The sequence below is a fragment of the Poecile atricapillus genome, chromosome 2, assembly GCF_030490865.1.
Source record: "Poecile atricapillus isolate bPoeAtr1 chromosome 2, bPoeAtr1.hap1, whole genome shotgun sequence".
Lineage (NCBI taxonomy): Eukaryota > Metazoa > Chordata > Aves > Passeriformes > Paridae > Poecile > Poecile atricapillus.
The window spans coordinates 144905797-144929586 of NC_081250.1; the positions used below are offsets into that span (position 1 = coordinate 144905797).

Here is a 23790-nt window from a genome sequence, read left to right on the forward strand (position 1 = left end):
GGTCAAAACAGTCTCAAGTTCCCAGATGGAAAGAAGTTTTCTCACTTCCCTGCTCCCATTTGTCATGAGTAAGAGAGGGGGTTCATTTGTTGGTGTCCCTCCTCTCCTGTGATTATACCTTGTGTCTGCTGTTGGCAGTATCACTTTGGCACAAGTTTTGATAGTGCTCACAGGTAATTCCACTTCATTTTTCTGCTGGAACCCCAGAGGCACTGACCCTGATTTCATGTGCAAGGAAACAGAACTGCATCAGCCTGCATAAATAATGGACTAGGGCTTTTATCAAATAGGGAAAAAGAAAGGTATGTTCCTTAAAATATAACACGAAATCCCAACTGTTCCATAGGGAAATTAAAGCAAACTAGATGAATGAAACAGAAACATAGAATGGCCTGCTGTGTTGAGCATTATGTCAAAAGGATGGATGCTGTGCTCTAATCAGTAACAACATTGTGATGAGGAATTGTTGACATCCCTAGGCAGCACTGACATAAATGATAAACGTAGCAGTTCTGTAGCGGTCTGCCCCTTAATGACTTGGAGAAGTAATTGAAAGACTGACTAAACCTCAAGGCCCTTCAAAAAGCCTGGGGAGGCATGTAGCCAACCAGAGCTGTGTAGAATGGTGAGAAGAATCATGATGTGACCTTGTCTGCAGTGAAAACCTTCACTGCAGCATCCCACAGAGCCACCTGTGCTGGTGTGACATGCTCATGGTGCACTGAAGGCTCCCATGTGGCTTGGGCCATTTGTCTCACTGCTGGGAGGGAGCTGTTTGTCCATGTGCCTGCCCAGCCTGCTGGCTGAAGCTAAGGCAGACAGGTTTCTTCTGTTGAGTAACGCTGCTTAACCTCTCTCTTCCAAAGCCTCTTTGAAAGGGAAGTACCAGTAAAAAGACAGGCTTCACATCTTCCCCTAAAGAAATATTTGTGCACTGGGGAGGAATGTTTTTGGTGTTATCCTCACTGCTGCTCTTTGACTCAGATAGGACCTTATAGATGAAAAGGTTTTTTCTTCATCAGAGTTATGCTGGAAAAGTTTCTGCAATACAAAAGAAATACGGAGGAATATGTTTCAAGAAGTCTAAGACAGGAGAGGAAGCAAACTCCTGAGAAGACCAAAGAGTAGACAGAAATCCAGTTGCTGACCAATGATGGAAAAGTTGCTGAACAGGCAAAGAGTTTGCCCAGTGTCTCTTGCAGACCTCCTTGCAACTGGAGTTGAAGGAAGGAGGTGATGCCTGTGTCTGATGAAATACAGCAAACAGGAAGAGCAAAATTGTTTTCCTACTCATGTAATTTCTATTTATCTTACCAGCCAGAAATTCTGAAACAGAAACGCAGATATTTAGATCTAATATTTGAACTAAGAAAACACGTACTTTGAAATTCAAAGCTCTTTTGATATTTCCAGTGTGCTCACCTCACAGAAAATACGTAAATGTTTCATGTCTAAGCCCAGTCTGTTTTCTAATCCAAGTACAAATATGCAGGAAGACTTTGAATATCCTTATACAAACTTTACATTGGAAACTTTCTTTAATAACTCCCTACCAGTATGTACAATTCCCTGCCCTGTGCCTCTGCTTTACCTTGTATGAAAGTACATGGTATGGATATTTTCACGTTGCTGATATCTAGGGAGATCATGATGATGATATCTTTTAATTATTGGAATAACCTGAAGCAGTATCAGATTTTCCTATGAGCTGTTATATATTTGGAAATTTTAGTATCTTTTCATGCTACCATCAGAAGTATTTTCGTGTGATGTGAGGCTCTATCTGCCTAGATGTTATTTGTGGGAAAAAACTCAAGCAAAATTGAGGGTGAATTGTCTCTAAATGACATATCAAGTGGTAATGAGTGAAATAGAGGTTAATAATGACTAGTCCATTTTGGTAAAGGATCTATAAAATATAACCAGGTGGGGTCCTGCACAAATCCTGTGAAAAAAGAAGTATTGCAGAATTCATATGGAAATACACACAATGCCACAGAGACATAACCCATTCTCTAATGTAACTGCTACTGCTTGCTGTGGAATACGCAATTATCCTATCACATAGAAGGATAAAGAGCAATGAGAAAAGAGAGGAGTGGCAAGATGTTCCAGTGGCCTAAACTGCAGTGACATAGCAGTTATCTCAACCAGTGTAAACCAGGATCTGTGCTAGCCCCATGGTGGTTTTGTGCATGTTGATTCCAGAATTGTTTCAGTTTGTTTTCCTAACCTTTTGAAGTGTTAAAGGAAGAAAAACAGAAATTTCATGGCTAGTGTAAACCTGATATCTGGAATTGCTTTATAGTGAAAAAACTCAAACGAACCCAGACTGTTTAAACAGAAGTCCAGTATAACATTTCAGATCCATTCATGTCACCCCATGATCCCACATCATGCTAGTCCTGTTACAGGAGGAAGAAATATAGTTTACTGTCCATGTGCTTACTCACTTTTCTGTAATTTGAGGTACAGAACATGAACACAACTTTCACTGAACCAGGTAAATGAACACTTCTTGGCCAGGATCTCAGCTATGGGGGCTGCTTTTTCTGCCTCCTGTAAAGTCTGACGTGAGAGGCACTAACAGATTATAGAAATGAGTATTTAGCAAATGCCAGTGCTAGCTGAAAGTGTGATGGCTAAATGAGAGGGCACAAGATTCTACATGGGGGAGGTTACTTTGCCAGTCACTGAGCTGGGCAGAGGGTGGGTGTCAGCCAAGGGGACAGCAGTGGGAGAGGGGAGGCCCAGTGACAAGGCTGACTCAGACACACCATGGGGAGCAGCTCAAGGTGCTGGTGTAGAAAGTCATGTAAGCAGGACCAGAATGTTAATGGCTAGAAAAAACCCCATAACTCCAGACTGAAAGGTTAGAGGTGGGGGAGAGCAGAGGGAAAAGGCTGCTGAAAGAGCTTTGTGATACTCTAATTTAAACCTGAGTTTGGTGTGTTTCCTAAATGGACTGGAAGAAGGGAGAAAGTGGTAGTCACAGGATAACATGAAGGAAATAGCTAGTTTCTGCAGGAAAATGATTCAAATATTGCTTTTTCCATGACTTTCTGTGACCTATGGTTAAACACTAAAGTTATAAGGACAAACCTGTAATTATTGTACAGGCGTGCAGGTGGGAAGGGACATTTCCCATGTTGTCTCACAAGACAATTGATCCTGTTACAACAAAGAGGACACTGTGATTCATCTTCCCTCAATCCACATAATTCCTTTGTATCCTGGTACATTCCCCATCACCATGTGAGCACACTCATGATGTCCCAGCACCCTGAACAGAAGCAGGGATGCTGCTGACCAGAGGCTGGCCAGCTGTTGGAGGTGGATGTTCCAGAACAAATAAAGCAGTGGTGATATTTTTTGAAACTTTACTCCTTAATATGAGAAACCAGATTAATTTATGGAACAGAAGGAAGACTCAGACAACTATGCTGAATGGATTTTATGTTTCTATTGTCTGTGCCTAAGGGTTGGGACTAACACCCAAGGAAATACTGAATGAAAGGATAATTCTCTGAACACTGCAGCCCAATTCTCCATTGGAAATGTCCTACCGGGAAGAAAATGTATCAAACTTCCCAAAATGTTGACTTTTAATAGACTTTTTTCATTCAGATGCAATTAAAAACTTTATTAATATTTTAAATCTGACCCATGTAATGTGATGGATTAGAGCATGGATCTTCTTTTAGTTCCTTAAATTGCATTTAAATTGAGTTCTACACTTCCCTTATAGTTTTCTTTGTGGCTGACAATTCTGAAATCTAAAATAATAAGAAATTTTATATTCTGGGTATGGGATCTGATCCTGGGCTGTGCCCCATTACACCAGCCATGCTCAGGCCTTGTGTGATTAAATAGCATAGTGAGGCGAGGTGAACCACTGACAAATTTGCTCATTCAGCAAGTTGTTTGTCACCAGATTGTTTCCTTCTTTGAGCAAAATATTTCAGGTTCATTCACTATACTTTTTAATCTTGTGTCTTGAAAAGATTAAATATTATTCATGACTTTTGGGACTTTATGTAGTAATTTATGTGATATCTGAGATCTTGAATTTTGCTTCCCCTGGATCCCTGTCAGCTTTGCATGATGGCTGCACTGAAAGAAATATCCTCATGTCTTCCTTTTCAGCAGTTTGTTTGTGGATAATTTGGTTTTGGGGGTTCTACCTTGTGTCTCAGTGTAAATAGCTTCATGGGGAAATGACATCTTGTATTTTTGTTTTAATAAACATTTATTGTTTCTTCTATAAGATTACTAGTGCAACAAGGGCTTACATATACTTCAAGCAGAATTTTTCTTTCCCAGTTGTCTTGATGAAACTCTCACCAATCAGCCTTCCTGGGGACTAGCCTCTCATGAAGCAAGTAGAAATGTCTGTTTTCCAGTGGAAGTTAGAGTGATGATGGAGAAGTGAGCCTCCATGCTTCCAACTATTCCCACTATTTTTATTTCCTTTCAGTCAAGTGCACATAGTATTGCAGACCTGCTGTTGCTGCACTGTCATAGCATATGAAATTATCAATGAAAGTCAATGAAATTATTTGAGATCTGTGCAACCTCACCCTGTGCCATCAGCTTTCAAGGAGTGTTCTCCCATTACCTTATCTTTTAAAACTGATGACTTACATCTGGATGTAGACTGAAAGAGAAGTTAATGAGATCATATTGCTGTTGAGAAGCAGCAAAGACACGAACAATATTTAGCTCTTAGAAACAGATTTTTTAAGAAAGATATTCAGAGAGTTGAAAAATTACTGTTGACTTGAAATAAATATTGCAGCTGCATAGAGGACATCAGAGGGATTCTATGATTAAATGGAAGGATATATATTTTTGGAATATAAATGTTAGTTTATTAATATGCTCAATCATCATTAGTGCCAAAGTAACCTGTCATCTGACAGAAAACTGCTTGTACTCGATACAGCTTCAACCCGGCCAGTGGTTGTTGTTTTCAGAAGCTGAGTTTGCTCAGTGTTCATACTTTCCAACAATGAAATGCAATCATTTCAGCATTGTAACACCTACATCATGTCACTGTGTGTTATGAACTGTAGCTCAGCCCTGCCTTGTGAAAACTTAAACATAATGAAAAAGAAAAACAAAGCAAGGAAAAAAACCAACACAAGCCAGAACCTACAGCTTCTCTACTTCAGTGAACATTTTTTACAATTGGAGTTGTGAATAATGCAGCTACCAAGCCCCAGCTACCTTATGCTCCAGGCTGGAGTCTTTAAACATCAGTGAAAAAGGCTTGATATGCTCTCTTCTCAATTTATCGCCACTCCGTAAGTCGATGGTGTGCTCTATTCGCTTGTTAATTTCCTCAGGCCCAGACTGGACATGCAAAGCTTGTGCAAGATGGTTTGGAAGCAGATTTATTGAATTTCTTGTTAGGGCAGCCAGAGTCTAGGGGAAAGCACATGCAAACAGAATAAACCTGCTGGTCCCCTTGGGTTAAAAATGCAATGTTTTAGTTCATGTTGCATTGCAAACCATTACAGCATTCCATGCAATTCATTCAATGAAATCTACAGAAGTTTAAAATAATAAGTCTGTTCCACTAAACACATACAGTAAATTAAGGGGAGCATTTTAATGCCTTCTTTTTTACAGGTAGAAGGTTTGTTGCTGCACTGAGCATTAGGACTTTGTTCTGCTTTCCAAATCTGATATTTAATTATTAAAGCATGCATGGGGGGAGTACACACACCAAAATCACAGCAGGATATCTGACTCAATGGTGTGTTTTAATAAATAAGAATGGGAGCCATATAAAACAAAACCCACAAAACAGGAGAAATGAAGTTTTTCTTATCTCAAAGTTACTGGATGTGTGTAGTTAAGGAACAGATCACTTAGTCAGGAGTGAAGAAGGTGACATTTCTGATTACTTCAGCATGGGCTTTCAGATAATCTTCTTCACTACTGGTATATTTCAGCCAATCTAGATTACAGTTAGGCTATATGATTTAACTGTAATTCATATTATCATTTAAAATATCATCTCAAATGCATTATTCCTTTGCTATTTCAATGACTAATCAAAGGAAAAAATGAAAATACTTTTGCTTCACAAAGGAATTCTAGCAGATATAGTATGAAGGGTGTTTCATCTTCAGCAAAGAGTTAGAGTTTGCTTTCATAAAGAGAATAACTCATTCCCATTTCATTGTGCCATTTCATGACACAAACCACAGTGAAGCAGCTCTTTCCCACTTGAATGGGAAAATAAACTCTACTACTGTAATATTCCCAAGGATTAAGAAATGTTAATGAATGGAAAGGATGTGAAACTTCATACATCATAGCATAAGACATTTCTGTATTATTATGGGTGGGAAATAAAACTCTGCCTGTGAAAAGTTATTCCATAGTTCCTTCCTGAAAAGACCTTCAGCTCTATCTCCTACTGGGCTCTGTTGAAGCAGGAGTTTAGGGTGTTTTATCACCAGATGCCCCTGGAAAGCCAATTCTTTTGTACCACAGGATTACATAGGGCAAATGTCAGAGGGAGACTTCCCATGTTGATATTCAAGCTATAGTCAGCAAACATATTCTGATGCATCTTGGACAGCAGATTAAAACACAGGAAGGGTCTCAGGTACCCACTGCCAAAGCCCAGGTGACAGCTGTCCTTCAATCATAAAATCAAGTCCATGGACTCTGTAGTCACAGATAGTGTTTCATATTCCATCTTGTTATCAGTAATTTAAGATCCCAAAATACAGACAGAAGAGTATGTCAGGATTGAAATCTTTGTGTTTAAGTGAAAAACAGTTTTCCTGTTTGTTTAGTAGAAAAAGGACTTCAGTAGAGAAGGTTTGGGAAGACACTCTACTGGAATCCTCCCTTATTGTCTAGCAAATCAGTATCATCAATATTAGGAGAAAAAAACAGTATCAAAGAAACTTTTCTCATGCTTAGGATTCAGATATGTCTGAATTCATATCTTGGCCTTGGAGAAAACAATCAAGGCAAGTGTATAATTGCTATATTAGTACATGCTGTGACACTACTTTGGTTTAAGTACTCCTATCTCTTTTAAACTGAGATAGGAATAAAAGCTTTTATCAATTTTTGGTGGCTGAAGGGCCATGAGTGTGTCTGAAGTCCCTGTTAAAGGATAAGATCACATCAGATGGTGGTGTGTAAATTGATTCCTCAGAATTACTTTGTATTTCTGCTTCTACACTGGAAATGAGGGTGGAGAATGTCCCTAATGTTTTTGATGAGCATTTTGTTTTATTTATACAAGAAAAGAATCTCAGTTCATCCTAGTAAGTGACTATATTTTGGTTAAAATTTTATTTTAAGCTGTGATTGATATGAAAGATTGTCTCCTTGCTGAATGTATGAAGTGTTTTACAACTTATGGTAGATGAACACGACATAATATCACCACTAAGGCCATGGTGTCTGTAGTATTTGCAAAAATAGACTCTGAATTTGCATTTATATTCACAATATAACAACGAAATTCATATTTGTGTTTCATTGTTTTCTCTCCCTTGCATACATGCACATACTTAAGAAAACGGGTTCCCTGTATTTAGAAATAAAAACAATGAAAAAACATCATGCAAATTATTGTCTCAAGAATAAGTTCTAACCACATTTTGTCTCTTATCCCCTTCTTTGTTCTGCATCTTTTAAGACTTCTTTATGCAAACACAAAAGAAATATTGATTCTTCCTATTACCCCTCCTACACTTTTGTGTGCAGCTCTGTAAAAGACAGAGTTGTGAATTCTACAATGGACTTTTGAAGTTTTCTGATGCTGACAATAATCATTTATTATACAGGAACACATAGTTCTGTTAAAAAAAAAAAAAAAAAAAAAAAAAAAAAGCCTAGCCAAACTTGCATCTGAAACTGAAAGATGAATTAAAACAAACAAATAATAAAACTCCAACTTTAGACACATTTTATAGAGACTTTAAAATGTAGTTTAAATTAGATTTTACTTCCTTCCTGGGAAGATTTCCTGCAAAAAGTCCAAGCATCCTGCTCTCAACAAGAAGGGAAATTTTAAATCTGTGCTATTTAGAAAACCTTAGGAAGGTTTAAAATTATTTTTTTTTTCATACTGTGAGGTTTTGGAAGGAAATAGGAAAATAAAAGGTCACACCTTTAAAAAGCCAGGATGCAGATAGGATATAGTTCATGAGGAAGACACCTAAAAGAGGGTGTCTACATTTTGGTGTCTACATGCTCAGTGTCTAAACTTCTGTTTCTTCCAATACATATTCTAGATACTTTCAGATGCCCAATCATGAGTAGCTGTGGTCAAAAGAGATGCCTTAGGGGACTTAAGAATAGTCAGGAGCCAGGAGATGTGGCACAAGACACAGGACACAAGTGCCACTGGTGAGGACCAGCTGGGGTGTGCTGGGGTATCTCAGCACAGAAATAACAACAATAACAACGGGGTAGCTGTAACACCCAGGTACCTTGGTTTTGATCTGAATTCCACCCTTTTGTTTAGATTTGTCTGTCATCTTGGCAGACTTTTAGTATAATTCCTGTGCTCACTGTTAAGCTTCACTACTAAGGTACCCCTATAGAAGACAGAGATTTTAATATGTTTTTTTTCCTAAATCACATCCTGTCAGGGCCATCAGGTGTCTCCACCAGCACATACCATGACCATGTCATGCTTTCAGCTACTCCTTTTGTAAGGTGTATGGAACAAAGCCAACTTAAACAGACATTAATTCATTCTAGAGGAGAAGCCCTTTACTCTCTTGAAATAAAATAACTTCTGTCCAATTGTCTTTGCTTTAAGAAAGAAGCCCAGACACTTGTTTCAAAAACAGAAACCTCTATTTATGTTGGGCATGTCTGAATTTCAGACAAGAGCTCACACCTTTGGCTTACCTCATGATCAGATCACATAGTGATAATTGGGCTGTAGACAGTTGTAGTTTTTTGCTAATATCCGTGACTGCCTACATAAAAAGTGGTTATTCATTTCTTATATAAACACATTTACAATTCACTGATTCAGGCTGCTCATTGAACACAAGCTTGAGGTAATAAGTATGGCTTGGGATAAATTTGAGTTTGGCTTAAAAACACCCCAGAGATTTCTTTTCACATGCTTCCTAACATAACTAGAGTTAAAAGTAAGGTACATGTGATCAGTTGCTCAAATTTTGTTGTAATTTAGACTGGGTAAAGAAATAATTTAAATTCTATTGGAAAATATTCAAACTTACAGAGTGATTCATTGCTGGGTTGCTGCTACTGCAACTCTCAAAGCCTGCTGCTGACAGTGACCTTTAAGGTGCTTAATTAGTGTTATTAAATGCTTATCCTGTCCAAGACTGACACACCTCTGGAAAAAGCTAATGCATCCTAGTATAATTTAAATCTATCATCAGAATTTTTTAACTGAAATACATTATTTATGAGCAATACTGCCTATTGTCTCAACTGTAAATTAAAAATTACATAATAATTGAATCATACATGGGACAACAGATTCTTAAAATCTTGTCTCCACCAAAAGGCTTATTGTAAAACTGTTTAATATAAAATTATAGCTTTTCCCAACACCAAATTATTAAAAAAAAACAGTGAGAAACTGTTCTAAAAGTAGATTGTTGCCATAAGTAAAAAAAGAGTTTTAAAGAAACTATTAAGCTATGCCTATTTCAATTATTTCCAAGACCTTTTTACTAGTACTGGGCAGGAGTTGATCAATAATTGAATAAACCCAGTAATTCTTTATTTTGTTCTTTGTCTTTGCTAGCATCAAGGTCAGGTTTAGCTGAGAAAATGACCAACAAAATGAGAGCCTACTCTGCATCGATTTTTTTGGGCTACAGAAACTGGAATATCTTAAAGGGAAAGAAATAGAGAGAGATCAGAAGATATCCACAGCAGCATGCACCCATATCTCAACTCTAATGAAATGACAATATAGAGACAGGTCAAAAAAATACAGAGAATACTATAAGGCAGTGTACATGCAGATACACAGATGTACAGAACATATATAAAACAGGTGTTTTATATAACGGCAAACTGCACCATGCTCAAATTCAGTTTGAAAAGATGGAGACACTGCTGTGGGCTGATTGATTGTGAAATTTTATCACTTCTGATCACATTTGTAGGAAGCAGAAGGTGGTTGACAAAAGCAAGACCTCCACACAACAATGCTTAAGGTTTAACAGACAGTTCAGACAAGCAGGAATAAGGATGTGCAGCAGAAGAAAGGATATATAATGTCCTTGCAGATCCCTCAAAGAAAATGAAAGAAAACTTCAGTTGACCTTGCTTCATAAAGACTCATCAATCTTTCAAGTGCACTGAGAAAAGTGGAGTCTGAGGGCATTTTAACCTTTCCAACTTTAATTTTTCTAAACAGACAGACTTCACAAAACAATTTTTTTTACCGTACAAGAATTGTTGGTTCCCAGGTTGCTGGCAATCAGCCATGCAGTGCTTTTGGAAAACATCTGATCAGGAGAAGTTGCTATTATCTCATATTTCTATTGAGCTACAGATGTCTTTAGAATCTATATCTCATCTGCTAGTGAACTTTAATTATATCTTAGAGTCTGAGTTTTTAATATTTTTGATGAGGAACCTGTTTTCACAAGGTGTTTTTTTGTTCTCTTCCCTCAGATATCAATAAACTACTTTACACTTTTTCCTCTTGCAAAATAACCATTCTTTCATCCCTTTAATCTGATGGCTTTACATGAATCTATGCAATGAGATATACACTCTGACTAGAATGTTCCAGCTAATTTAGTAACACTAGATTTATTTCTAATTACTTCTTTGTGAAGTGGTTCAATTAAAACTAAGCCATGCAGTATTTAATTTCAGTTGGGAAAAAGAAAAAAACAATGAACCCAAAATCTCTGCTTCATTGGCATTTTCCCAGTATAGATACAAGATTTTTTTCTGCCTTGAAACAATTTGTTCAATCCTCTGCTGTTGCAGTACATGTTAGAATAAAGGTTAAAGATGAATTTGTCTCCTCTGAGGCCTCCATTATTGAAGTGCACTCAATCATGCATTCATCTCAATGACATTAAAGGAAGTTTGACTTACGTTTTGTTTTCCCACTATGTTATCAAATGGAAGTTCAGGGCTCCAGGATCCTTCAGTAAACGTAGCTCCACTGTTTCTCCTGTCAGAGGAGCTGACAGCCTCTTTCACAATATCTTCAGGTAAAGTCAATAGACTCTCCTCAGGCTGTTTAATTAAATAAGTCTCAATGTTATGTTTCCTCAGGAATTCATTGCGCTCTTTGCCATGCCCTTCTTCAACTTTATAATCCCCATTCAGGCAGTCCAGAGTGGCTTTGGAGATGTGAATCCTCCTGCATAAGTAAAATAAGTAGCAGCAAATACTGATTGGTCTCTACTATATATAGGTTAGAAGGAGGTTTTTGAATTCTCTGTATTGTTTAACATCATGGATAAATACCAGGTTTTCTATTGTAAACAATGAAAATTAAATAATCATGACCTTTAAATTTGAAATCATGAGCTTTTTTTGTGGCCAAGTAATCTCAAGACATGTTTTCATCAATAAGATGTCATTAATGCACCAAGTCCCGTCACAGGAAAAACACTTTGACACTCACGCCTGATACCTTTGCTCATAGTTAATAGTTTAATGGGAGACTTTCCCAAGTAAAATGCTATTCTGAATGAAAGAAAATTGTGCTTCAGGGAAGTAGGTTGAGAGAAAAATAAATGGTAGGTATTAGAGCAGTGTATGTGAAGATCTTAAATTTCCTTCTGTTTCCTGAGATAGTTTAAACATTTGAAATTATTGCACTGATTAGTGGTCTGATTGTACCTGAAGTAAATTAGGGAAACAAGGGAACTATGCAAAGGCAAGCAACATAATAATTTCTATTAAGACTAATCAATGGGTGCAATAAGCTTTGGCCAAGTGAAGTTGAATTTAAGAGGTTACATGCAAAAGAGCTCAACTTTTGCAATGGCATGATTGGAATTTGGATGTCTTCCAGCTAAACTATTTTTAAGGAATCTTCAAGTTCCTGTATGCAGGAAAATTGCAGATACCTCTAGAATACATCAGCATGGTCAGCCGTGCTCTACTGTACAATGCAGCATCATGAATGTAGTAAGAGCTGTTCATTAGGCATTTATCTAACCCAAGCAAATAGTTGGAGTGACTCTTTAAACCAGCTCATTTTTTGAACTTTGAGTGTATGTCACTTTCTGAAAGACAGACTGTCCTGGGGTGACTTTATGATACTGGCATCCCCAGTCGTCTGGTTTATGTTATATATTAAGTTCTGCACCTTTAAGACTGGCTTTGAGAGCAAGAGAGGAAAAAGAAGAAGCTGCAGTTTGTGTTAAAGAAAAACTCCCACACATCCCGCTCCTGGACTGTGGTGTCTGCAGCACGGACAGACAGCGGGACAGAGCTTCTCTCTGGCTTTTAGTTAGTTTTAGCTAGCTGAGGCAGAGGAGCTCCCTGGACCTTTGTTTTTTTCCTTTTTTCTTGGATCTGTGCAAGCCTGCTCTGGACTGAACACCCAGCCAAACCCCGGGAGCTCACGCCTGTGGCCCACCGGGGCCTGGGCCTCAGCACTTTCCAGCACCAGAGGGACTGATAAGAACCTGAGCGAGCCGAGCTACACCACATGAAAAGGACTTTTCTTCCTAGATTTGTCATCCCATTGAACAACAAGAAGTTTTATTATTTAATATTATTCAATTTCTGTTAAATAAACAGCTTTTTCCACTTCAAGGAATTTTTTTCTTTTCCCGGACCAGTTGGTGGGGAAGGGGCATTTCCCTGGGGAAACCCCCATTTGGAGTTTTCCTCCCTAATTTGCCCTAAACTAGGACACAGACTTGCATACAGATTCCTAATATTCAGAGAGAGATAAAATTCTTGATCCTTTATTGATGACACATGCTAAGTTGCTTTTCTCAGGCACCACAGTTTGGCTTCCTCCTGTGAAGGAAATGTCCCAGCATGCTCCTTGGGAACTTCCTTCTGCAACTCAAAGGATGCCAATACAGAATTAAATGTCTTAATAATTTGATGGAGTAAAAAACTATAAGGGCATATGTGATGTATATGCATTGCAAGAAAATAAAGTGCTAGTTGTATTTCAGCAGTGTGAAGTACCCAGGAGTATCAGAACTTGGCACAAACTGTCCATGTAAACCATTAAATATTAACATTTAATTAAAAAGATCAAAAATTTGTATCCCAGACATTTTTTAAGCTCTCTCAACTTCCCTGCTTCTTCACAGGTTTTGTACAACTTTCTCTTTCTAAAGTCGTACTATTATAATGATCACATGGATTAGCAGTATTTTGTAGTAAAAAATCAGTAAAACTCATGATAAAACCCAGCAAAAATATTTCTTATATAAAAAATATAAGCAACATTTGGCCTGGACTTAAAGAGCACACCATGTGACCTCTCAGAAAGATGATACATTTCCTAGCACTAAGTCCAAATAGGCTAAATTGATTTAAGTTAAATACTAGCTTAAAACTAAATTAAAAAAAAAAAAAAGGAAAAGTGATACACTTGTTGCCAAGGTGACCATCTCTCTCTTTAGATTTAACTATTATAATTTAGGAATGTTGAGTAAGAAAGCCCTGAAATATGGATTTTATGATGGATATGATAACAGCTTTAAAGCAGAATATAGAGAAAGATATTAATATAATATTCTTAAATGGGCCAAATGGTAATAAATAGTTGGTAGATTATAAGTATTTTTTGGCTTTACCTTTTGTACTGCTTGCTTAAAAAAATTTTAAATGTGGAGGGATATATTTTAATTTCATACAAATACAGTAGATTGGGAACCTGAGTATTGAAGTCAAAAAACTTTACCTACTCTTGAAAGCATATCAGGCCCACAGTGTTAGATGATACCTGTCATTGAGACATCACTGAAAATTAAATATTACTTAGGATTTACGCAATTCAGTACTGGAGGCTAATACCTACATACACTAAGTAAAGACTATTTGAAAATGGGATCCTGGCAGAAGAATGTCACTGAAATAACATGGTAGGATCTTACAAGGTTTCCTTCTGAGGTGTCATGAACACGTTTTTTACTCTCAGAAAACCAGAAATTGCAATTTTTTCTCAGTGTTCCTGGCTGCCTTCTCCCACAGCAGCTGGGCTGTTGGCTTGTGCTCCTTCTGTCAGGTGCAACTTCTCCCTGCATCACCCACGCTGTGGGGCTCAGGGGGACATTGAGGGGCAGAGCTGAGACCCTTCCTCCCTGCTCTCAGACTGGGTGAAAGGATGTTTCCCATCCTCAGCTGCCTCTCTCCACTATGCCCTCAGGAAAATGCTGCAGTTCATCTTTGCTCTTGTTTTACACCATGAGGTGAGAGCAGGACCACGCATAACCCCAGGGCAGCTTTCCTGGTGAGGCTGCTCCAGGAATGGGAATGTCCTCAGTATTATAACAAGTGGGGGGATTTGAATTCTAGTGGCAGGGAGAAGTAAGGCGAGGCTGAAATGAACTTAACTGCTCTATTAAATCTGCTCCGCACACTGGGAGACTCTGATGTAAGTCTCTATTCTGAGGGACTTGGTTCACTGCTGTCACATACAGGCTTTGTTCTGCTGGCACACTGATATCCAGGAAATCACTCTGCTCTGACAGACTGAAAACCAGCCAGGCATTTTATCTGCAGCAAGGCTGTGCATTTTCTGGGTTATTCATTAATAGCCATATGACTTGCACATATTAACAATAGGCTCTGCTTTTTGCAGGTGTGGATGGTGAAACTTAAATGATCAATTTGTTCATTTGAACAAAGCATCCTCTTAGTCATCTGGGGCTCTCACATGGGATAAGCAGCAGGCAATTAAATTTTTTCTGAAATTCTATACGCGGGTGACATATGCAGAGTACAGAAGTTGTTCTCAGAGCATGCAGAATTTCATTTTCTGTTAATTCCAAGAATATATATTAGAATAAAGGTTTACTATGTAGAACTGTAGAAGGGGCCAGCATTTGCAATATATGAAGCAAATTTCCTTCCAGTTTCCTGGGAACATGACAGCTCTGACAGATCCTGATGTGTGTGTAGGGAGGACAGCACATGACTCAGTTTTGATGACTTAAAATCTCTGTCATTCAAGGAGACAGCGCTACTTAGACTTTTTTCCACATAAAGATGTCTGCTGCTATTGCTTCTAAATTCCATGGCTAAAACTGGAATTGTCTAGGTGATCTTTTCCACATCTTTCATCAATGGCAGGTTGAACTGAAAGTTAACAGAAGATTCCTGCAATCACTACTGTTAGCTCAAATTTAGAATTTGTAGCTTCCAAACTAGCAGGATATATAGGCCATATCATGCAGAAATGACATTCAATTTTCAGGTGAATCAGCCACATCAGACACTCAGGCACAGAAAAAAATAGGCTTTTTTTAGTGGAAAACCATACATTTTCACATATAGACAGGTTAAGATAAATATCTCAAAGCATCTACTAAAGCATCAAATTATTTAAATACTTCCTAGAGAGCCTGCTGTTCACAACAATTTGTTATTAGCATATTGACCTATGAACACATAATTCTTCCCACATTTTGTGCATTATGAAATAAAACAAATTATAGCTTTGTGCCTCATAGTATCATTTGAATGAAAAAGGTGGGAGAATGAAGCCTGGAAAATCTCATGAATGGTCAACACCTCACTGGGAAATTTGAGCTACTTCTGAGGACTATGCAGGCTAAAACCAAAAATTGATCTTTTCCAGAAAACCAAGGATGACAGAGAAAACTAAACTATTTGTCTTTTCAAATGGCTCTACAAGCTGATCATTTCTACCTTTTTTGGCTACAGCCTCACTAATCCTTACCAACTGCAAAATACCAAAAAAAAAAAAAAAAGGTCATAGTTGATGAAATGGTGTAAGAGAGATAATCCCTTGGCAAGGTTTGCAGTGTAATGTGCTGGCAATGTTTTCTGACTGTGGGAAATACACTTTGCCTTACCCAGGAATTCCACCTGACTCGAGTTTGTTTGCAATATCCACATCCCATGACCAGACATCAAACTGCCACTTTCTCAGGCCCAGCACTCCACACAGAACTGATCCGGAATGAATCCCTATTCTCATGTCAATGTCGTGCTTTGTTCTTGATCTGACATATCTGTTAAACAAAACACACAAAGAAAGAAAAAAAAAAGACTTATGAATATATATGCCACAATTTTCCATATAATTTTGAAAAGAATATGATGTAAAATACAACGTAAATTAGCTGTAAAGTGCAGTCTAGCCTGTAAAATGAAGAAAGAACTTTCCAAATAGAAAAGGTAGAGGTAGTGATAAAATTATTCTAAAAGCCAGGTTATCATTAAGCACATAATTGCATGCATGGCTCAGTGGCACACTTACTATTCCAATCAGATAGAAAGGGGAAAATAGAGAGAGAAAAAGGTGTCTAAGTGAAAGCATTTTGTTGGACTTATTGAGTGCTTTAGCTTGGCATTGCAAAAGGTTCAGGAACAGTATGGAGCTGTTGGAACGGTACGGAACAGTCAGGAACAATAGGGACAGTCCAAGAAGAGGAATTTTTTTCATAAAACCTGTTTATTCTTTTATAGTCTTGTGTATTTTTTATTAATTTTCAATTTTTAAGAGATGTTATTTTATTGATTGGGGTTTTCCAGAGTTCTTTTTGTCAAATGATTTTTTATTTTCATTATATTTGGCCATTTGCTCTTTCATGACAACTGTGAGTTTAAAATCAGTTTTGTCCATTCTATGGGGTGGTGAGGACCATTTCACCTCTCAAAAATAAACACATATGAGCATATTTCTTAGAAGGCTGCTTTTCCATTCCTGTTTGTGTGACAATAATTGTTTACACCAGAAATGCTATTAGAGTTTGTGTTCATTAATCTTTAAACTCTGAGCTCAGGATAGGAAAAGCACATTGCTACTGCTTGTCTACAAACCTGCTGTGTCTCTGTAAAGGGCCTCATCTCTACAGTCACTGCAGTCAATAGAAACACAGCAAGATCACACCACAGAGCAGGCAAAGAATAAACAGCTCTATTTCACTGCTCTGAAGTTAAGTGCCTCAGATGCCTCAGTAATGACCTTGACAGATCCTCTGTAGAGGAGAAAAGAGTAAATTGCTTACTGCATTCAATACTTTGGCTTTCATTGTTGCAAGGGAGCATCAGCTCGGTTTGTAAGGGAAAAAAATCCCAAAAAAGTTATAAAATGGAGAGGAACTAGTTGCACAAAAATGTGAAAAAATGGAAGTAAGAAATTATTATTTATTTCCCTTTCCTTCATACTATAAGAACTTGGAGAAAGGCAGGCATATGATAAATCTCAGTGCAGTAGTTAGCCTACAAGACCTGTTTATCATATTGGGAAACCAACATATTTCAGATATCTAAGAGAAAAAGGTTTTAAATAGTTAATCACAAAATAAAATAATAAAGAAGTTTTGAGAAGGTATTTATCTGTGTTCTTATATTTAGAGCTTATATCTTCATTTACAAATTTCTTCATTGCAAGCAAGCAAGAGGGCTTGAAATATCAAAATTAAACAATTACCTGTCCCTGGAAGATGGGATATACAGCAGCTCCTCTACACGGAGCAGCTAATAACAATGAGACCACTGAGATTTTAATCTATTTTGAAGAATTTTTATATGCTACAAAAATATCTAAACTGACATTCATAACTGTCAGAGGAATTATCACACAACTCCTCACATGAGTTTCCCGAGTCAGCCTTTTCCTTTTGTTCAGACTAAGATAATAAAATTTCTCATTTTACATCTGATTTCCTTATCTTGAAATAAAAGATAATTGTATCTAGAGGAAAAAAAAGAGCAAAAAGCTTTTCACTGAAAAATGCAGTTAATAGGAAGGGCTTAAGTTTAATAAAATATTTTTAATAGCTTATATTTATGCAATCTTTCTCTATACATATATAAACACACATGCTGTTTTACCAATTTCATTTCTATTTTACCAGCTGTCATGTCCTGTGATGAGCAGCTGAAGGCTCTAGGTATGTTTAGTTTAGAGAAGAAGAGGCTGAGGTGTGACCTCATTGCTCTCTAACAGCTTCCTGAGGAGGGGAAGGGGAGAGGGAGATGCTGAGCTCTCTTCCCTGGGATCCAGTGACTGGATGAACAGGAATAACACAAAGCTACACCAGTGAAGGTTCACCTTAGATTTTAGAGAACATTTCTTTACCAGAACTGTGGCCAAACAGTGAAACAGGCTCTCTGCTGAGGTGATTGATGCACCAAGCCCATGATCAAGAGGCATTTGGACAATGTCCTTACCATGCTTTATCTTGAATTGGCAGGCAGTTGGACTAGATGGCCACGGTAGGCCCCTTCCAACTAACATGGCTTATTCTTCTATTCTATTCTAGTCTAGTCTGGTCTAGTCTAGTCAGTTGTATTAATTTTAAATATGGTGAACTGTGATCTTGTATTTGCATTTTATGTGAGAACTAACACATGCAGGTATTACTGGAGAGACCAGGTACAAACGATGGTGCAAATGGGCAATGAACCCCTCTATTTCCAGAGTGTTCACTAAGGATTGCTGGATTTAACTTTTCCTTTGTCATAAAAATGTGGTGATGGCCTGGAGGCTTTGGCATCCTCCATCACACACACAGGACTTTTGCATTTGTCCAAAACCTCACACGGCTGTGCTGTCCTCACCAGCTCCTGCAGCGCACTGCAGACACTAATCAAGGTCCCCTCCCCCTTGCCTTATCTGCCTTTCACAGTCTCCCAGCAACTCTTTATGTGCAGCTCAGGTGATATTTGATCTCAGCTCTTCATCAGCAGACAGTGGATTTGGCTTCTTGCCTGCATCCTTTGGCTGAGGAACATTCTGTTTCTCTGTCTGCTGCAGTGCTGGTGCACATGCAGGGCTCTGTCTGCATCCTCCTCTTGTCATGCACAGCAATGTGCTCCTGTGTTGATAGGTGGGAAAATAATTGCAGGAGGGGCCCTGATTGTATGAAGTCACAGGCAACCTGGAATATATTTAGACAGCCCTGTTCAGCACACGAATCAAAGTAGAAGAGTGATCTAGTCTCACTCAAATTATTATTTGCAACACAGGACTGAAGCAGAACTCTTGAGAACCTGCTGTGGAAACAATAATCTTCATAAAAGTGTTTGTTGTAAGATAAATTCTTGAACAAAGAATAAATGGTTTACTTTATTTAGAAATTTCTCTGCAAAACTAAAAAGTTTAAAAATGAGGTCATTTTTTTAGTATGTAAAAAGTCATGGAATTATAATTATTTCTTTTATTTAAAATTGGGAATGATGTGGGTTGAAAAAGATTTCTCAGTTGTGTAAAGAAGGGGACTTAATCATGGTCAAATCCAAGTCCCTAGCAGCCAGACTACCACATACTTTAGGAGGTCTTGTTTACATACAGATATAGGAAAAACAAACCCTGAAATAACAAAGCCTGGATCACCTTCATCAATAGTGGTAGTTCTAACTTATTCAGAAAAATTCTCAGAAATAATAGCATGTACTAGATAAAAAACGTAAAGATAAAGATTTACAGTCCATTTTGCAAAAGTTCAGGTATTCCACATCTAGTTCTCTCAAATTTATTCAGCTGTCAATGAAGTTTCTAATTAAAAAAAATGTATTTTCTTCAACTACTTAACAGGCTCTCTGCAGATATGTTGATGGAGTGCATGCACAAAGATGCATTATTGATGATCTATAAAGAAGCCCTCTTTGCCTCACAAGTGCTTTGATATCTTATCCAGGATGAGGTAACTGTGGTTGTTATTCTTGGCATTTATCTCATTTCAGTCTAGCCAGAGCTAAAAAAAATCAATGATTTTAATTGGATCTTGGCATTTCCTGCTGGTCAGCATTCTTTGATGGGTATTTGATTTTTGAGTGTTAATTGAAACCTTTCATATTTGCATGAAGAAAGTGACCCAAAAGTCAAAAATTTGCTTTTCAACTTTTTCTGTAGCTGTCAAAAATCTGAACGCCCTGGAATTCAGGCCCTGCTGATAGAGGGTGACGCACTGGCTGTTTCTGTGCTGACCAGTTCAACTGTGCAAGGTTATGTCTATGCTTTTAGATACTTAAAACAACCCCAGAATGCTTTCTCATTCTCAACATGGTCATTATCATCCTCTTGCAGGTGAAATAAGAAAGTCTGTGTATTCTGGTTGAAGTAAGTAAGGGTCTTAGCTGACTGCAGTGAGCAGAAGGATGGACAAGTGATCTCCTCTGTCTCCTGTTAACTGAACTGTTCTTTGATAATGAGGGTCAGTCATATAGGGAACATTTTGGTTTGACTTAACAGAATTATGGAATTTTCTTAAAGGAATGCAAATGCTTTTTGGTGCTGACATGACAGGACAGTAGATGAAGTGAGGTAAGTGTTCTTTTCAGTGTGACTCTGGGAGCTGTGTCATACCTGTGAAAGAGAAATCTGTTATTTTGAAAAAGCTAGGTTAGAGGATACACTAAACTACTGAACACTTTGAATGTGACTTATGTGATATAGCACTTCATAGATGAACTTTACACAAGTTTAATTCACAATTTAATGTATTTTCCCAAGGACCCAGTTTAAAATATCACCAGAATGAGTTTGCCCTGGATTTAGAACTGGAATCTAATGAAGGCAGAAACAATTACCTGGAGAAGTTTCATATTGTTAGACCTGTCAGTAATATAACAAACCTGTCCTGAGTTCAGGCAGAAAGTACAGCTACATGGGCAGAGTTAATACTGCTGCATTTCTCTTTCTTACAGCAATCTGCTCTGAGAGGCAGGAAAACAATACAGCACAAGGGACCACACACGATATTATTAGAAATTTGCTTTTTCATTTGGAAATTATGTTATAAAAATCTATATAATCATATAAATATACATATAAATATATATATATCCACACTTCTATACCATTTTTCCAATATGGCCTTGACTGTGTTTCATGGTGCATTCAGAAGTTACAGAAGTACATGAACCTGTTCAGGTCTACTTGGTTTAGTTCATATCATCACCCAACAGCAAAAACAGGGGAAGAAAAACTATTCTGATATTCTCTCCATTCAGAGTCAGTGGCTGAAATGGACATGTGGAGGTGACAATATGTTCAAGTCTCAGTGAGAAACCTATATTCAGTCTTAGAACTGTCTAAAAGGTGCTGGCTGAACTTGTGAATATATCACAATATCCTTTTCCACCACCACACAGAAATGAAGTTTAAGCTTTAGTTTTTGGGTTTGTGAATACATCCTCTCTTCTGTGACTCAGAGCTCATTGCATCATATGCAGAGCCTTGTAGGTCATAGGAGAAATAATTTGTGGAAGAAATCCAGAACTGGATTAATTATAAAGATATATAATCATATAATTAAATAATTTATTAATAATGGAATATGAAAGCAATTCCTCTCTCCTTTACTGCCTGAATAACTTTTTTAACAAGAATTGATCACTTCATGGTTTTTGTTAATACACAACAGATTATAAAAGCAGTTTTTTCATGATAAAAGGAGGAAGCTTGTCAGGGCAGTCAGTCATCTGAAATAGTTGAGGTATTTTTGGTTCTGGCCTTTGTTTGGGGTTTTTTAGTTTTCCCCTTTTTCCCTCTCTCATAAATTTGTCTTAATATTAGTACCTAATTACAGACTTTTAATGAAGACAAGCTGTTATCTAATTTCTGGAGTTTGGGCTATATTGCATGCTGGGACCATTTATTCTGTCATAATAGTTACTCTTTCAGATGGTTTTTAGTGGGAAATGGTCCAACAAATGAAACGACTCAGGACTCCTCGATTTACCAAACAAATATACCAGCACAAAGGTTTGTTTGAATTTCCACTGATATATATACTGTGCCATTTCCATCATTACACTATGAAAGGGAGTCCTTGAGGAGCTGAGTCTCACATAATCTCCGTTCCCCTCTGCTCCCAGTCACAGAGATTTTAGGAATAAGGACATTTGAGAATGGGTGTTATCCCTGACAACCACTTAGCTAGGGTGATAATTGTTAAAATGGAACATTATCATCTGGCAACTAAAAATTCCACTGGAATCTCATTTCCATCAACAATCAGTAGAGACAGGCATTGATACAATAAAATGAAACACAGTGAGACTTATTGCTAGAGGTGAAAAGATGTGAAAACTGGCTGAGTAAAAGAACTCCTTGTGAAGAGCTTGTTCTTTTCACTTTAATTCTCGTTTCCAGCTGCAGATAAACAGAATTTACAGGTCCTTGGGTTTTGAAGCGCAAATGGAGTAGGGGGATTTTTTTGTCCTGCTCAAATGTGGTGGAGCAAAACTGCCTTACTTTAGAGTAAATATCAGCTTCCATGGAATCTTCCTGTGGTTAGAAGCTGCCCATCAATTGTTCTCAACAGTTAAAGGAGCAAAGAACAAGAACACAGATTAGAATAACACTGATAGTGCTTCTTTTATGAGATTTTTAACAAAGATTTTAACAAATTAAGTGGTGATGCAAAAAAAACATTACAGAGGAAATCATGATCTTGAATTATTTTGTTGAGTGCTGAACAGTTCCTTTCATCTGCAAAAAGAGTAGTGGAGCTGCAAGACTCAAGCTTAAAATCAAGTTGTAGAGTCTCAATTAACAATAAATTAACAATTTAGCTGTATGGATACGGGCAGTATGAAAACACTCCAAAATCCCCTGTGAGACAATCTGCCCACATAGATTTATTTTACATATGGATCTGACATTCTTGCTCCATTCCCTTTGACCATGGAGCCATCAAGGACAATAGAAGGAGTGTTCAGCAAAGGTATCCTGAGATCACAGGGTTTTTGGGTGCTGCCTCACCAGAAGGGTTGCACTGATCAGTACAACATTACCAACCATCTGTTGTCAATGGAGAGAAAAGTCTGTGTAACTTCAATGCTCTCAAATCTGAACGATGGTTTCTCGTATCTTGGATCATCTCCCTATTATTTTAGACTTCAAAAATATTTATTTTCTGGAATCTTCTGATGAAGATAGAAAATTTTCTAATAATAAAAATTTCATTTCTGTTGTGTTTTAAATATGGCAAAATTCTGTGGGGACCAATGTGATAAAGAACCTCACATTTTAAAGAGGGTGTTTTTTCATCTTAATTCTGAGAGATATCTACTTCTTTAATTCTAATTAATAGACTGTAGATAACTCCAAATTCTCTCAGAAATGTGGGCAGAAGTATTTATAATATTCAATAGCAGGATTGGCCCTCCCTGTGAACTGCATAAACACACATGAAGATAAGCAACATAAGGCTCCAACACTTTGAACAGAAAAGCCTGGGGGAAGAACCATCCTCATTGCATAAACAGAAAATCATATACTGGGGTTATCAAATAAATTGGAGATAATCTGAACTGAATTATTCTGTGATGGATGAGCCAAGTCCGGATGGACTTTGGTGTCACAGCTCTGACCAACTGTTTCTGTCATTTCAGATACAAAAATAGAGCACCATTTCTACTGGATTACTGCCTTCAAGACCCTGTTCATTGAAGGGCATGGGGTGTTACAGACTTCCATGTGTGAAAGGAGATGGAGAGAAATTTACTGACTTAGAAGAAAAAGGGTTTACAATGTGTTGTCTTGCAGTGGTGTTACCAAGGAAATGTAAAAGATTTGATGTTTGTATCAAAACAAATTTAACAATGATGGTATATTTTTTTCTTCTCTGTGTTCTCTAATTCATGTTTCGCTTTCACTGTGGGGAT

The 23790-nt window shown here is 37.6% G+C and overlaps 1 protein-coding gene across 1 annotated transcript in view; it reads right to left on the minus strand.

Annotated features, from left to right (window-relative positions):
* The window catches only part of ADCY8 (adenylate cyclase 8), a 121479-nt gene that overhangs the window by 30896 nt on the left and 66793 nt on the right, over positions 1 to 23790 (minus strand). The window contains 3 exon segments of the mRNA XM_058831926.1: positions 5230 to 5427; positions 11092 to 11362; positions 16020 to 16178. Coding sequence (XP_058687909.1) covers positions 5230 to 5427; positions 11092 to 11362; positions 16020 to 16178 — 628 coding nt within the window.